At 44.2% G+C, this 16153-nt stretch overlaps 1 protein-coding gene across 1 annotated transcript in view; it reads left to right on the top strand.

The window, feature by feature from the left end:
* LOC144773662 (TRPM8 channel-associated factor homolog) overlaps positions 1–16153 on the top strand; it is a 63777-nt gene that overhangs the window by 22801 nt on the left and 24823 nt on the right. The window contains exon 5 of the mRNA XM_078658810.1: positions 1670–1909. Within this exon, the coding sequence (XP_078514936.1) occupies positions 1670–1909 (240 nt within the window). The remainder of the gene's footprint in view (positions 1–1669; positions 1910–16153) is intronic.

Below are 16153 nucleotides of genomic sequence, written 5' to 3'. Positions count from 1 at the left end.
GTGCAATTGTGGGTTAAGAGTGGCTTGCCAAATTGTCATTACCACTGTCTATATGTGAGCTTTAGAGCCCACACCAAAGGTCTGAAGTCCTATGGACGGTGGATGTTTTCCCTAGGATATGTAGTTGGGATGGGGTGGTTGTTTTAGATTATTAATATGAACAATGCAATGTATGGAGTTGTCAATGGAAAACACTAGAGATCTGGCTACCAGATTCAATGTGATTCAGAAGCAGGCTGATATATTCTTGCACAGGTGGGTGGGGATTTTAAGAAAGAAGAAGAATGAACTCAGTCATTGCAGAGTTCAATCTTTCAGAGGTACTGCTAATTCATGTCAGCATATCAGTGGAATGTATTATTTTCATCTTGAGTCTTTTCTGAAAAGGGTTCCAAGTAACATTCAAATTGGTTGAGTTAGAAGAGGGGTCCTGGTGGTACACAAGAGTTTAAGAAGTAAGTTGACAAATCACAGAGGTTGAGAATATGGAGTTGTGTTCAAGCAGACTGAAATATCTGGAACTAATCGAGGACTGATCCTCCTAGCCCCATTATGACCTAGAGAATGTTCAGTAAGGTTATATTGTTTACAGTCTTCAATGCAGCCCACAGGTCTCAAATTGCAATTAGGCAGGGTTCACCTTTCATCCATGAGTTTAAGGATATTCTTTATGGTATGGAGGGTGGATCATTTCTGTATGTTTCATCCGGAATCCGTAATGAAGTTTATTTTGGAGTTTGTTCCTGGTTCTATGCATAGTGGGTTTGGAGGTTACCATTTTCTAAATAATGTTGCCAGAAAACAGCAGAATCTAAGTTTGGCATCTTGAGTAGCAGCATGACTGTTCATCCAGTAAGATCCCTTTCACTGATGAGGTGTTACAACTTTGAGGAGTATGGTAGAATATGCCCAGCTCAGGTTTTGATTAAGCATTCTAGCAAACCTTCTTCTCTATACCTTGATGGGTTTGTGGTAATAGTAATCCTATGGAGCTCTTCAATTTAAAGAGGTTAAAAAAGATGACCATTACGTCACTGATATTTTCAAAATGGTCGGCTCATATTTCCAAAATACGGGGTCGACAAAGACTGTGATTAAAATATTTGTGCATTGTCTTTATTTCTATTGTGAAGAATGCTGCGATTGTTGCTGCCTGGACTTTCAAGCTTGGAATCTTAGGTTGTTTGGTAAGGTTAGAACAGAACCTAATGGTTTGAGAAAAGGAGGCTGGGGCTACTTGTTTCACTGATCTTGTTTCTGAAGGAGAAGATTCTTTTTACCGTGAGAACTTTCTGCCTTAGAGTTTACCAGATGTGATACTCTGCACAAATGTGGCTGGTGTCCTGTCTGCAAAGTGTATAGTAGCCTATGCCACTTGTAACATGGCATACAGGATATCCATCATGTTTTGTTGGAGTATCTCATGGACAAAACTCTAAGTAAGTACCTTAAGTCTCAATAATTTAAAATTGATGCAGAGATAATTGAAAATAAGGAGATTTTGTTCTGAAAAAATGACCACTACTACGTTTCCTTGTGAATAACCAGCTCAGAGGTTTAGTTAATAGGGTATATAGAGAGTAACTCATATTTATGCCTAAGTGCTGGCTTGTTCTGGTGTTCTGATTGGATAATAAGTACATTAACTTTATCTTTGATTCTACTACAGGAGAAACCACTGATTCTGCCTGGCTGGATACCATCCGACACTACCCTGCCCCTTGGGCAGAGTTTGCGACTGACAATATCATCCTCACCGTCCCTACGGAGTTCGCTCAAGTGGTGGAGAAGCCCAACGCCCTGATGTCCTTGTGGGATCGCATGATGGCAGCGGTTGCAGAGCTGGCTGCCCTCCCTATGCCCTTCTCAAGGCCAGAGAGAATTGTGACAGATGTTCAAATATCTGCAGGTTAGTACTACACCTTGCCATTTTACTCCTGCACACCACCACCTTCAGTTCGCACAAAAGTGGCACTAGTGGTAGCACAAGGGCGTGCCACACACCAGGGCAAGGTTAGAGTTCACACTGACTATTTGTTATCTCAATTCTTTATTAAAGTTGCACACAATTTTCATATTCAAACATCATACACCAGTGACACAGATATGATAGATCATGCAGGCCCAAGACATTACAAGTTGAAAACATCTAAAAAAGACAGTGAGAACTTAAAACATTACTCACAACCTATACTACAACCATAAATTGGTGAATCAAAGAGTGAAGGGAAGGGGACTGCTACATTGTGATGTCGGAACCCCAGACCGTCCCCCTTGAAGCCTCGTCCCAACATAGTGCAGCCAAGGGACAGGTGCAAGACCCAACTAAGTAATGGTGATGCCCACAGCTTACCACGGAGGAAGGGGCCCCAGACCTCCTCAAACTTCTGCAATTGATCATTAAGCTTATACATAAGCCATTCATAAGAGGCCATGTTGTGTATGTCAGCGAGCCATGTGTTATGAGACGGTGGCAAAACGGATTTCCAATGGTGCAATATTTTTACCTTCACCACTGTCAGAGCCGTGGCCAACCAGCATTTGCCATGACTCCTCAAGTCTGAAAAGTCAAGTTGTGGAGTCAAACTAGATGGTCTATTTTATTGTCCACATTTTTCTTACCACTTACATCCACAGAACATTCTAATTTAAAATCAACTCTTGAATCAGTTATTAGGAAGGCAGCATTAAAACATTCATCACATTTGGTTGCCTGTCTAAATTGAACTAAAGTGCCAGTCCACCTCCACAAGATCATAAGCTAAAGACGATGCAAGGTAACGGACCAGGGACCAGATGTAGGTAAATCTATTTTACAGACTCATAAATACCGAATTTTACCAATTCGGTATTTATGAATCGGTAAAATAGAAGGAGGGAGATGTAGGTAAATCCAGATGTGCATTTACCGAATCGGTAATATTCGGTATTTACCGATTCGGTAAATACCGACCGGTAATGCCCATTCATTCCTATGGGCTTTGAAGCCCATAGGAATGAATGGGCATTACCGATTCGGTATTTACCGAATCGGTAAATACCGATTTTCACTAGGGTGCAGGGGGTGTCACTTTGACACCCTCTAGCACCCCCAAAACAGGGTCGGGTGCCATGAGGCAGGCATACATGCCCTAAGGGCAGGTCTGCCTGTCATATGGCACAGGTGTGCATGCACACATGTGCATGCACACCGGAATCGGTATTTTACCATCAAATTGAATTTGATGGTAAAATACCGATTCGGTAAGGCTTGTGGGACTCAGAAGAGTCCCACCTACATATCAAATTTACCGAATCGGTAAAAATACCGATTCGGTATTTTACAGAATCGGTAAATTTACCGATCGGTAAATTTACCGATTCTGTAAAATGACTGGCCCTACATCTCAAAATCCAATTACCGGTCGGTAACGGCCAAATTCGGCCGTTACCGACCGGTAATTGGCCACCTACATCTGGCCCCTAGTAGATAGCACCTCACTCTATCGCTGCTGTCTTATTAAGAATGGTCGTGCACAGTACTCCACTACCTGTCACCCTTTGGTGCCACTGTTTACAGATTTGTAAAGCAAATTTAACACAAGGAGGTGCACCGAACAAAGCACATTTAGTCAGTTGTGATTCCTGTAATTTCTTCCTATATTTTGACATCAATACATGCTCATCAAAAGAGCCAACATGTTTCATTCCTCCAAAACACAAGCTTTTGGAACTTCATCGGGGCTTTATATGGCAGAATGCAAATGTGCTGTATGGTCCTGGATTGGGGATGGGATATTCCTTGTAGAGATCTCTTCCAGGCATCACGAAGAATGGTCTTGGACTGCTTATCAAGGTGGCAAACTTTGACTATTTGGAGCACAACTCCGCTACCACTGTTATATGATAAAATTGGTTTAAAAGATGAACAGTTGCATTCTTTCTCCTCATGGAGAAATCCATGTTCTACTTTCTCTTTTACTTCCATATAAATGTCCATCTGTTTGTTATTCAGTTGTGCAAGTAACTGCTCCAGGTGTGTACTTTCTTGTCAAACCTGTTCCATTGCACTTTCCACCTCATTCACAGCTATTGCAGCTTCATTTTTAATAATAGGTGGTCCAAGAGGATCTTGACTGAGTAGTTCAGAACTTTGAATGTTTTGTGAACGGTCCTTAGCTACCTCTGCTGCAAATGTTGCTTCTTGCTGACTCTCATCAGTTAACATTTGCATATAATTTTGGAAGGCTAAACACTCAATACTATATTTCACAACATTAAATGCATCTTCATAGCCGTAATAGCCTCCAAGTAATTCCAATTCAGCACGCCAAGGCTTGAACAGTTGAAGAAGTGCCAAATAGAAAAATTCTCTTTCATCTGATGTTTGGCAACTAAGTTTTCTGTTGTTTATTAAGTTTCCTTTAGCATGTCTCACTAAACAACCATCATATCCAGAAGAACTTCAGATAAGCACATATGTTCTAGATGTACACCTCTTCTTAGGTAGTATGTATCCAACATGTTGGATTTTACAATGTCAGTACTTTCTTTGTCGAACTCTGTACAGTTGATACTGAATTTCTGAAAAAGACTTTAACACTCTATTTTACATGCTTGCTAGACCTAGACTTACCGAACCAAATCCCCTAAAATTCGAGAAGTAACTGGCTGAACTCAACCTGTCACAACATTCAAAAATCATTTGTTTAACACTCTCCCCTGAGGCGGAAAGCCGGGGGCTCCTTTCTTTACTCTTTGGTGTAATTCCACGCGCTACTGAATAATATTAGCGTTTTAAAAACTTTGTATATATTTTAACCAGCCCGATTTTACTAGCACAGCCCTCACCTCGGTGCGAGATCAGCGTCGCCCCGAGGCTGCAGACAGGCTTCACAGGTTTACAGCGCTCGCTCTCACGCGCTGACACATCACCCCACCCACCTCAGCAGACATCTTGAGTGAGGGAAGGGTGGCGGTGCAGTGCTTGGAAACCTCCCGCCCCCTAGATTACTTAAGGGTCGGAGATCACCCCTGCAGGTAAAATCATTTGTTTAACACTCTCCCCTGAGGCGGAAAGCCGGGGGCTCCTTTCTTTACTCTTTGGTGTAATTCCACGCGCTACTGAATAATATTAGCGTTTTAAAAACTTTGTATATATTTTAACCAGCCCGATTTTACTAGCACAGCCCTCACCTCGGTGCGAGATCAGCGTCGCCCCGAGGCTGCAGACAGGCTTCACAGGTTTACAGCGCTCGCTCTCACGCGCTGACACATCACCCCACCCACCTCAGCAGACATCTTGAGTGAGGGAAGGGTGGCGGTGCAGTGCTTGGAAACCTCCCGCCCTCCTCTCTCCCCCCATGCATAAAAACATCATACCTTCCCGTCCGCGCAGCGGGCGGGCCCAGGGCCATAACCCCTGCCCAAAACCTGTCAGGAGCCTATAAAGAATACTCCAGCCAAAGCTTACTTGCGCTTCGGCCATCTATCATGGCCAATTGCGTAAACATCAAACCCTCAGAGATCCACAAGGATTCCGCCACCTCGTGCCCCCATTGTAATGACACTATTCCACTTATACTTCCTAATAGTAGTGGCACCATGACAAAACAGGATGTGGGAGCTGCCATTTCCATAGCCCTTATAAATGCGCGTTCACTTGGTAAGCACAGGCAGGAAATCTCTGATCTTATTACTGATTTTAAATTAGATGTACTGTTTATCACCGAAACTTGGACGGATGATACTTCACAGCCAGATCTAGTCATCGCTGTTCCAGAGGGATTTAAGGCTTATTGTCAGGATAGGCCCAAACAAAGAGGAGGTGGGCTGGCCATAATTGCCAGAGACTCGTATCCCGTAAGAACGAACTCTATTCCATCAACTTCCTGTGAGGCCATGCAATTTGCCATCAACGTTTCCCCTTTGTTTAATTTCAAGGGAATACTAATATATCGCCCTCCAGGATCTAAGACGGCCTTCTTATCAAGCATTAACACCATGATGGAATCCGTAGCCACGGAAAGTACCTTTACGGTTCTAGGTGACCTAAACTTTCACATAGATCTAGGTCACCTTACTGACACTGCTACCCTCATCTCTGATCTAGAAACCCTAGGGCTAAAACAACTCGTTACGTCCTCCACTCATCAAGCAGGCCACATCCTGGATCCCATTTTTTCTAACCTAGAAGGCCTGCAAATTACCAACATTTTGCCTATGTCTTGGACTGACCACTTTGCAATTTTTGCAAATATAGCCATTAATAATCATTCCAGCACCAATCCACGCCCCATGCCCAAACAATCTTTTAAAGACTGGAAAAATATAAATCACGACGATCTGCAACTTATACTGGAACAAACTCGTCCTACGTTCGCCTCAGATCCCAACCTAGCGCTACAGCAATTCTACGACTGGCTGGGCCAGGCTACAAACCAATCAGCCCCTTCCAAGGAACATTCCAGAAATAGATCTAAACCTACTGCCCCCTGGTACAATGAAAAACTAAGGGCACAAAAACAGACTAATCGCAGCAAGGAAAGAATTTGGCGAAAAGACTATGACACAGCCAGTAAAGTAGTCTACAAGGAAGCTCTGGCACTTTACAAAGACATGATAGCGAAAGCAAAAAAAGAATACTATAGTGATCAAATTGAGAAAGCCAAGAACTCGAGCAAACAATTATTTCAAATCACTAAAGCACTATCAGGTCATTCCCCTGACCTCACTCCCCCTCCGTCGCAATCTTTGTGTGATTCTCTCGCCTCCTTTTTTTTCACCAAAGTAGACGACATCTACCAGGCCTTCTCCACCAACTCACCTCTAAACACAGTCACATCTACTACCTCTGTGCCAGCCAATATGTTCCCCAGCTTCCAACCGGTCACCCCTGACCAAATAAAAAATATACTATCCACTATTAAATCAGGATAACTGCTGGATCCCTGCCCTCTCTCTGTACTCCGACCGGTAATGGATTCTATCCTACCGGCACTTAAGCAGGTTTGCAACTCAATTCTCTTGTCAGGCAACTACCCGGATCCCCTCAAAAATACCTTATTAAAACCCCTGTTAAAAAAACCCTCCCTGGATAAAAGTGAGTTAAAAAACTATCGCCCTATCGCTAGCCTCCCCTTCATGGCAAAGGTGACTGAAAAAATCATGAACACCCAGATTTCTGAGTTCATAGAAAAACATCAGCTCCTTGATAACACCCAGTTTGGGTTCAGGAAACACCATGGGACTGAGACAGCCCTGATCAAAGCCGCCGATGATATCAGGGTAATCAGGGACCAGGGTGGCACTGCCATCCTGGTTCTGCTAGATTTATCGGCGGCCTTCGACACGGTCGACCACAACACCTTGGTCGATCGTGTCCAGGGATTTGGCATTTGTCACACTGCCAAAGACTTAATTGCGTCCTTCCTTGCCAAAAGAACGCAGGCTGTTATTCTAGGACCCTTTCAATCGGCCCAACTCTCTACTCCTTGTGGAGTTCCTCAAGGCTCATCCCTGAGTCCGACACTTTTCAACATTTATGTGTCGGACCTTGCCAAGACCATCAAAGCACATGGGATGAGCCTAACCTCCTACGCCGACGACACCCAACTAGTGTTGGCAATCAAAGGGGATGGAGAGCAAGTAGCCGAAAAATTTAAGAAAGGGCTCCTAGATATAGGAGAATGGATGGCCACCAACTGCCTAAAGTTAAATTCAGAAAAAACCGAGGTACTCATTTTTGGATCACTCCTACCAGCCTGGCCAACTAGTTGGTGGCCAGAGACCTTCAATACCCCTCCCACTCCTACCACGAAGGTTAGGAACCTCGGAGTCACCTTTGACGATGGTCTAATCTTCATGGACCACGCCAATAAAACAGTCTCCACGGCACACCTGAAATTAAAAATGATCAGGAAAATTCGTCCTTTTCTCCCTGACTCTGCCATCAAGACACTTGTCACTGCCCTTGTCCTTTCATCTTTGGACTATTGCAACGGGCTATTCCTTAATGCTCAAACTAGAGTAATTACAAAACTCCAATCGGTACAAAACGCGGCGGCTCGTCTGCTCTCTGGCAAGACAAAGTTTGAATCCATCTCCAAAAATATAAAGGATTTTCATTGGCTCACCGTACAAAAAAGAATTCACTTTAAATCCCTCTGCATTGTGTTCAAAGCAGTTAACAATCAAGGACCACATTTCCTAAAACATCAACTACAACACTACAAACCCACCAGAGCTTTACGATCAGCCACTCTCAATCAACTGGTCGTCCCCCGTACCAAGACAGTCACCTGGGGTGACCGACGCTTTCTGGTGGCGGCCCCTAGACTCTGGAACACCCTGCCTCTTAACATCAGACAAAGTGCCACGCTCCTCCAGTTCCGTAAACTCCTGAAAACTTGGCTGTTCACTCAATAATCATTCTTTCTCATAGTCCGTATTAACTAACTGGTTCCTAATCTCACATATTGTACTTAAATAAATGGTTTATCAGCGCCAAGACGCCTACGGGTAAATGCAGCGCTCTATAAATATTAAAAATAAATAAATAAATAAATAAGAACCCATCTCCTTATGGGATACCATTTTTAAACTAAAGCTGTACAACTATTTTGTAAAAATATCCAGCCACATCTTTTTCATTTGAGTGTTGTAATGTAGGAAGTCACATAATGAGCCTCAGCAATGAAGTTGTCTGCAACAAATTGAATGTGCATATTTGCATTTCATATTTGTGAATTGGAACATTACATTCATTGGAATCCTTGGTTCTTAGGTTGTATGTATTTTTCTGTGATTTCCGTGTAACTGTATGTCTCACTGCAGACATTAAGCTGTTGATTCTTCCTTTTGAAGTAACCGGTCATGGAAATACAAAATGACATCTTGTGTAAAATCTTCCTTTGCTTCTGTAATTTCGTCTAATGTACTTTCCACATCTATATGTTTGGAAAAGTAAATCTTGTTCTCTCAAGCATTTATCAGTAGTATCAATTGGGATGGCGCATGTCACATACTGTTCAAGAAAGGACGGCGCACAGTCAAAGACTGCCTTCCAAATTTTGGAGCATCTTTTATCCATGCCATCATGTGAATCTGAGGAGCATCTCTTGTAGGGTACTCTTTATGTCAAAAGAAATCAGTTACTTCGCCAAGAGGAGGATTTATTTTGTTGCAGATAAAAGACAGCAAGGCTTGGAATCTGTGGTTAAACTATCTGCAAACATTAGGAGGATCTAAAGAGCAAAGATCTCCGGATGTATTTACGTGATGTCCTCAATGTTTGAGTTTGCCTCTCGTAAAAATTCAAGCAGCTCATCCCATGCATATTCATCATTGCATTTGACTTCTCCAAGATGACGATACCAATACTCGTTGGTGCCACGTTGGCACGCCATCAAATTAATTAAGTTGTATTCTAAGTTTTCATCTTTTTCTTGAACTTTATCAACAAATTCCCTCGCAGAGAGATTTTGAAGATTAACACCTGGCTTCCGTATATGATTCACAACATATGAAAGTCCAGACAAGTAACTCTCAAACAGAAGATGGAATATGTATGGAATGCACTGACAAAATCTTGGATCATCTGAACATAATTGTGTTGAGCAGTATTCAGCTGCTAGTCTCTGTACCGGAAGGTCATCATAGCAGCCTACTGCTCCAGTAGGAAACAGTTGGGGGACTACACTCAAGGGATCTCCTTCTGCTTGTTTCATTTGAAACAGCTCAATAGCATCGCCAATGATTTCTTTAGAATGCAGGGGATGGATGCTGTAGTGTTCATAAATTTGTTCTGATCTGGATTGGTCCACTTTGTTTTAGTGTGTCCACTTTATGCTAATGGCTCATCCTCTATACGAGTTACATTTTCAGCAACATCTCCATTTGTATGGTTTCCCAAGCACCTTGCCCCTCTCCTTCTTGGTAGCTGTCTGGGTCATTGTTCCAGGCTCCAGACACCTCTGAATTTGGCAGCTTTGCACCTTGTGGTCATACAGACCCTTTCAGGCAATCCCAACATCTCCAAGTGTGACCTAAACTCTACCTCCCTGCAGAAAGTGTGCTCTGTGTTGCATCCCAACAGACAATCTACAGCACGGTTGAGCTCACAGCTAGTTTTAGAGAACCTGAGATCCCACCACTCAAAGGAAACCAGAGTCAATGGTAATTGAATTTCACGATTGTTGGCGACTATGACTTGGTGGATTGTGTTTGGAAGGATCTGCTCTGTGGACATAGCTAACAATGTCCAGTAGTCTCCTGGCTCCTGTGTCCCTCGAGAACTCTCCCCATTGCCCACTCACGGTGACCCACTGCCTGTACTTAGTATTTGCAAGCATATGGGCTTTTGGCACCATCTCCTTATGCCCCAAGGAAACAAGGATCATCTCTGCCTGTTCCCCAAAGCTAACTGGAACTCTTCACAAAGTGCTACACTCACCAACCCAGGTGTCTGCCCATCAGCTGGGGGCCATGCCCTCTTTGGACATTTGAAGCTGCACTCTGTGAATTGGGGCACAAACCTTTCTGTCTGCATATGAAATAACCCATTCTTCTTAGGTTCAGACTGGGACTGGTTACCACCACTTCCTTGGAAATTATTTTGGAGGCCTTTAGAGAACTTCGTATTTTTATGTTTTTCTCACCCCTCTTTCTTCTGGTGAGATCCCTGATCACTCTTGTGAGAGTTCACCCAGATATCGTTTTGGACACTCTGCTGCTGGCCCAGAGGTCTGCTTCCTCAGCAAGCTTCCTGGGGTCAATCAGCCTGCTTTGAACTAAGTGCCGGAAAGCAAATACTGAGCATGTGCTCTCTCATTATCAGATTGTAAAGCCCATTGCAATCATTTACTTTGCTTCCTTGCACCCAACCATTCAGTTCCATTGCTGGAGTAATCCACAAACTCTATCCAGGATGCACTAGAGAGCTTCCAATTATCTTTGAGCCTTTGTTGGTACTTTTCAGGGGTCAAACCAAATTTCGCAACCAAAATGGCTTTCATGGATGTGTACCTGGTTTGGTCCCCAACCTCTAATGCAATTAAGTGTGTCCCGCCTCACTGTAGGCAGTGCTTTTCTGTGATCTTGTGAACATCTGCAGAAAACATTTTGTAGCTATCATCCCCCACCACATAACTGGGCACCAGATCCTTGGGGATGCAGACCTTGTTGTCTCCTTCAGACACTGTCGGTATGCTGCCACAATCACTGCTGGACTCTGCCTGCCTGGCCAGCTCCTTAAGACTCAGTTTGTGAGCCAGTAACACATTTTACTCCAGCAAGGCACTTTCAGCCTCCTCCTCCTCCATGGCCAGATTCCTTTCTTGAATCCTCTCTCCACCACCTCCACAGTGGACAGGCTGCAGGAAGAGACACTGCTCCCTGCCCTGACAGGGGGCTCCATTCCAGGGGGCCAGCGATTCCCTTCCACTGCAGATGACTCCTCTAGAAGCTCCTCTCTAGGCCCTTTATTAGAAATGGTGTCTCTGATTGGCAGAGTATGCACCCTGTCCAAGTAGGAACTACAATCCTAGTCAGAGTAAGTCACAACACACCCTAAATTATCCTGTGCTTACCCTTTGGTAGCTTGGAACAGAGAAGTCAGGCTTAACTTAAGAGGTAATGTGTAAAGTATTTCTGTAAAATTTGAGATATGAATTTTTAATGACTAAATGCAAAAGTAGAGCTTAGAAGCAAATAGTGCTCAAAAATCTAATTGGTCACGGTGAACCGGGACATAGTCAAGAGTTCAGGCCGCCCACGATGGAGCACAGGCCGGCTAAAGGAGCCACGTAAGACCCACTGAGCAAAAGTACCTTAATCCTTGTCACAGCATAAGATGCGTAGATGATCCTCGCGTGGTTGGGGTGTTGCACCAAAGTTCTGCATGCAACTTCAGCGATGCATCCGTTCCGTTGAATGAAGCACTGGTTCTGGGTGTGTCATTTGAAGGTGATGCGCTGGGTTAGCCCATGCTGGGGGTGCGATGCGTTGATCTTCTCCAACCAGTCGCGGTGATGCATTGATTCTGAGACTGTGGTTCCGGATGCAATGCGGTGGTTCCGAGCATGATGCGCTGGTCCAGTTCCTGCAACAGTGGCGATGTGTCAATTCTGCTATTGCAGCAGAGGATGTATTGGTTCTATTGGAGCAAACCCCTAAGTACACTTCCAAGGGTCCAGGACTGCGTGGCATCACTTGGCAGGACAGATTCGCAAGCAAATGAGCCCAAGGGTTAGAAAAGGAGGGTTCTAAGTATTTTGTGTCTCTGAGACTTAGGCAACAGGACACAAGTTAGCAAGCCCTTGTAGCCACTTTGGGTTCAACTGATGTAAGTCCAGTCCTTCTCACCGGGCAGGGAATCAGCAGGCTGCAGGGCAGCTCAGCAAGGTAAGAGCACAGTGAGGATGAGTGCAGGCAGCAAACCAGTAGTCCACCAGAGTGGCAGCACATAAGTTCTTCCTCCTGGCAGAGTAGTCACAGGTCCAGAAGTGCCCTCATTTGGTAGCACCAGAGGTGTGCTACTTATACCCAATGGTGCCTATGAAATGAAGGAGACTTCAAAGAAAACTTTGAAGTGCAGATAGGTTCTTCCTTCCTGCCCTGGCTCCAGACACACTACAGGGGGGCAAATACCAACATTCTAAAAGAGCAAAAAGAAGATGGACAGAGTGTTGGACAATGTCAAACATTCACCCAAGTACAGAGATCTGGACATAAATCCATTGTTTCTTTGCTCCCCATACCATTCCAGTTTAAACCCAGCTACATGTAAATCAGTCTAGATCCTTTAACTTTCGAAAAGTGGCAATTGCTAGACTGGTATTTAAAATTCAACTTCACCATATGTAGTGATTTTAAATTGTGAGTTCAGTGACACTAAGCTTGAAACGTCTATCTCTTCCCAATTGCGAATTATACTTAAAAGATTAAATAAGGTAATCCCAATGTTATCCTATAGGAGAGATGGACCTTAACCGCATCGCTGTGGCGGCTTTTCCCGCTGTGCACGGCAATTTTAAAATTACCGCGTTACATGACGAGCTCAGCTCATCATGAGCGTACGGCAGGTAGCGCTCTTGATGAGCTGAGCTCGTCATCAGCGTGGAAGGTGTTAAAGTAGTGAAAAACAAAATTGGGAGTTTTTCACTACCAGGACATGTAAAACAGAAGGGTACACGTCTTTTCTTTTAAATATATGGCACCCTGCCCTATGAATAAACAGGGCCTGATTTAAGGTTAACATATTTATAAAAAGAGAAGGTTTAGGACTGGCAAGAGGGTTATCTTGCCAGGTCGAAGTGGCTGTTAAAAACTACACATACAGGCTCTGTAATTGCAGGCCTGCGCCATGGTTAGGGGGCACATGTAGTGGACTTTACTAGGGACCTATAAGTACATTAACTATGCCAATTGGGAGTGAGCCAATATTGCCATGTTTAGGGGAGAGAACAGAAGCACTTTAGCACTGGTCAACAGTGGTAAAATGTGCAGAGCATTAAATACGCAAAAATTTGTACAAAAACATGGAGGTATGCAGGCAAAAGTTGGGGCAAGACCAGAGCACCCTAAGGTCTAACACCCCTCCATCCCATTATCCTCTCCTTTGGCTTCAACTAGTGTTTGGTGGGCTTTGCTCAAGCCCTCAGCATCTTTTGCAACTTCCCCTTCCTCGTGGTGCTCTTGATATGAAGTCCTCTTTCCTTGTAGAACTCCCTGAGCTGGGCCGCAGCGTAGGCATCCATGTTGACCAGCTCAAACTCCATTCTTGCAGGAGTGGTCTCAAGGACAATCTGAGAAAGAATTTAGAAAAAGTGAAAACGCCAATCAAATAGAATGTAAACTTAAATTGATCTTAGATTATTTAAGTGGGGTTTTAGTGTAACACACAATTACTGTATGGCACTTCACAAACCCAAGTGCAATCTTCACTAATGCACATCTGTCTAAGAAATTGGGTTGTGGAATGACTGGGGTATGAGCCCTGGTCAAGCAGTAACCACAATCCTTATCAGGATAAGGCACAAGCAAACTCCAAATTAACCTGTGCTCACCCCTTAGTAGCTTGACACAGAGCAGGCAAGCTTAACTCAGAGGCAATGCGTAAAGTATTTGTCAAACCGTTCACACAGTAAAACAGTGGAAAAACACTACAAAATGATCTCACAACAGATTTAAATAGAGGAACTTTTACTAAATAAATCAAGACCATAAAAATAACAATCCAAAACTAGAACTGGAGATATTGAATGTTATAGTTTTTAGTTAAAATAGTGCCAAAACGCACTTAGCCTACTGGAGGTATCTGCTCACGCCATCCTGGGACAAAGTCACAAGTTCAGGCAGACCAGGATGAAGTGCAGGCCGGCTACAGAGGACCAGTTAGATTTACTGAACAGAGTAACTTAAATCTTGGTTGCCAGCGTTGATCCGTGTTGAAGATGTGCCATGCAGCCGAAGCAATGCGTCAGCTCTGAGATACGGCAAGCTTGTGGTGTTAGGTCCTCTTTGGTCGTCGCCGAGGATCCCATTGATGAGGTTTGCGATGCGAGTCTGGCGTCATTGCTGAGGCTGGCGCCGATGAGCAATGCGAGAACCTGGGCTGTGGATGCGGCTTGCCATCACAGGTGATATGTTGGTTCCGAGGACTGTAGATGCGATGTGGGTCTTTGCGATGGGTCTAATCCATGCAACCACAATGATGCGTCGGTTTTGCTTTAGGGTGTGCCGCTCAGCAGAGGTTCTGCTCGGAGATGCATTGCTCAGCATTGAATATGTGTCAGATCTACTGGCAAGCACCTTAGGCCCACTTCCAAGGGTCCAGGACAGGGATTGCAGCAATTGGCAGGGTAGACTCACAGATTGTAGAGTCCAGGTGCAGGTGAAAGGAGGTTGGAAAAGTGTCATGTCCTTGAGACTTCAGAACTGGAGGCCAGCCAACTAGCCCCTGGTTCAAGAGATGCAGAGCCAGTCCTTCTCACCCAGGTAAGACAGCAGCAGGCAGAAGGTCCGGACAGCAGAGTAGGGGTCCAGAAGAGTGCAGTCCAGCATAGTGGCAGTCCTTCTTCCTGGCAGCGTATCCATAGGTCCAGAAGTGTACTGGCATGCCTTTGAAGTGCATAGAAGCCTTGCACTTCCCTGCCCTGACTCAAAACTAACTACAGGGTGTATACAGCCCTTTGTGTGGAGACAGGACACAGTCTATTCAGGTGTAAGTGAGGATGGGCCAGCTCCTCCCTCCGATCCTGCCAGTGATGGCCCACTCAGTGACACCTAAGCTCCCATTGTATGTGGCTGTCTAGGAGAAAAACACACAGCAAACTACACCACGTCAGGTGCCCGGAGACAGGCTGGAGGCACAAAATAGCTAAGGCAAGAAAATGACAGCTGCATTTTCTGAATTGGCCAGTCTTCAAATCTGTTTTTGGGGGTTCTAATTCATGCCAGATTGTTGTGTAAGCATTCCCAGAATATTTTTGACATGATCTAAAATTCTATCTGGACTGCCTTTTTGTTACAGAAAACATGGCTTAAAGCATGCTGAAATCCAGATATTGTTCATGCCCTCCCCCAGGATGTCTAATACAGAGACAGGATAGTCCTGATCATCAGGGAAGAGGGCTTGCAATTATATATCGCAACACACTTAATTACTCCACGTTTGAAATTGTAGGGCTTAATAGTGCAGAGAGTCTTGGGTTCTTGTTTTCAATTAGAGGGCTTGATCTCTTTCTATTGAGCTCTGCTTTACCGCCCTCTCCCCAGGCTCTTCTCTTAATTGTTTGGATAGCCTAGGAGACATATTAAGCACTTTAATTCTTTGATTTTCAAACTTTACTCTACTTGGGAATTTTAATCTTCATTTAGACATGAAAATCATCCCTGGAGCAACACATTCCTTAGCAACAATAGAAACCCTGGGTCTGGATCAGCGGATATCAGCCCCCATGAACGGTGCGGGACATACTCTTGAGGGGATCTGTTCTAATTTTACAACACTAAATGTCAACTACCCAGTTATTTTAACTTGGTCTGATCACAAGTGCATACCCTTCCGAATTCGACTCCACTGCACTAATATTCCCATGGGCCCCACCTTGGACAATCACAAAACTACATGTCCGCTACTTCAGATCTCAGTACAGAAGCATCTGCCAGTAGA

Source organism: Lissotriton helveticus, chromosome 8 (genome assembly GCF_964261635.1).
Source record: "Lissotriton helveticus chromosome 8, aLisHel1.1, whole genome shotgun sequence".
Taxonomy (NCBI): domain Eukaryota; kingdom Metazoa; phylum Chordata; class Amphibia; order Caudata; family Salamandridae; genus Lissotriton; species Lissotriton helveticus.
Note: the sequence above shows the minus strand (reverse complement) of the source record. Positions and strands in the feature narration are given on the sequence as shown.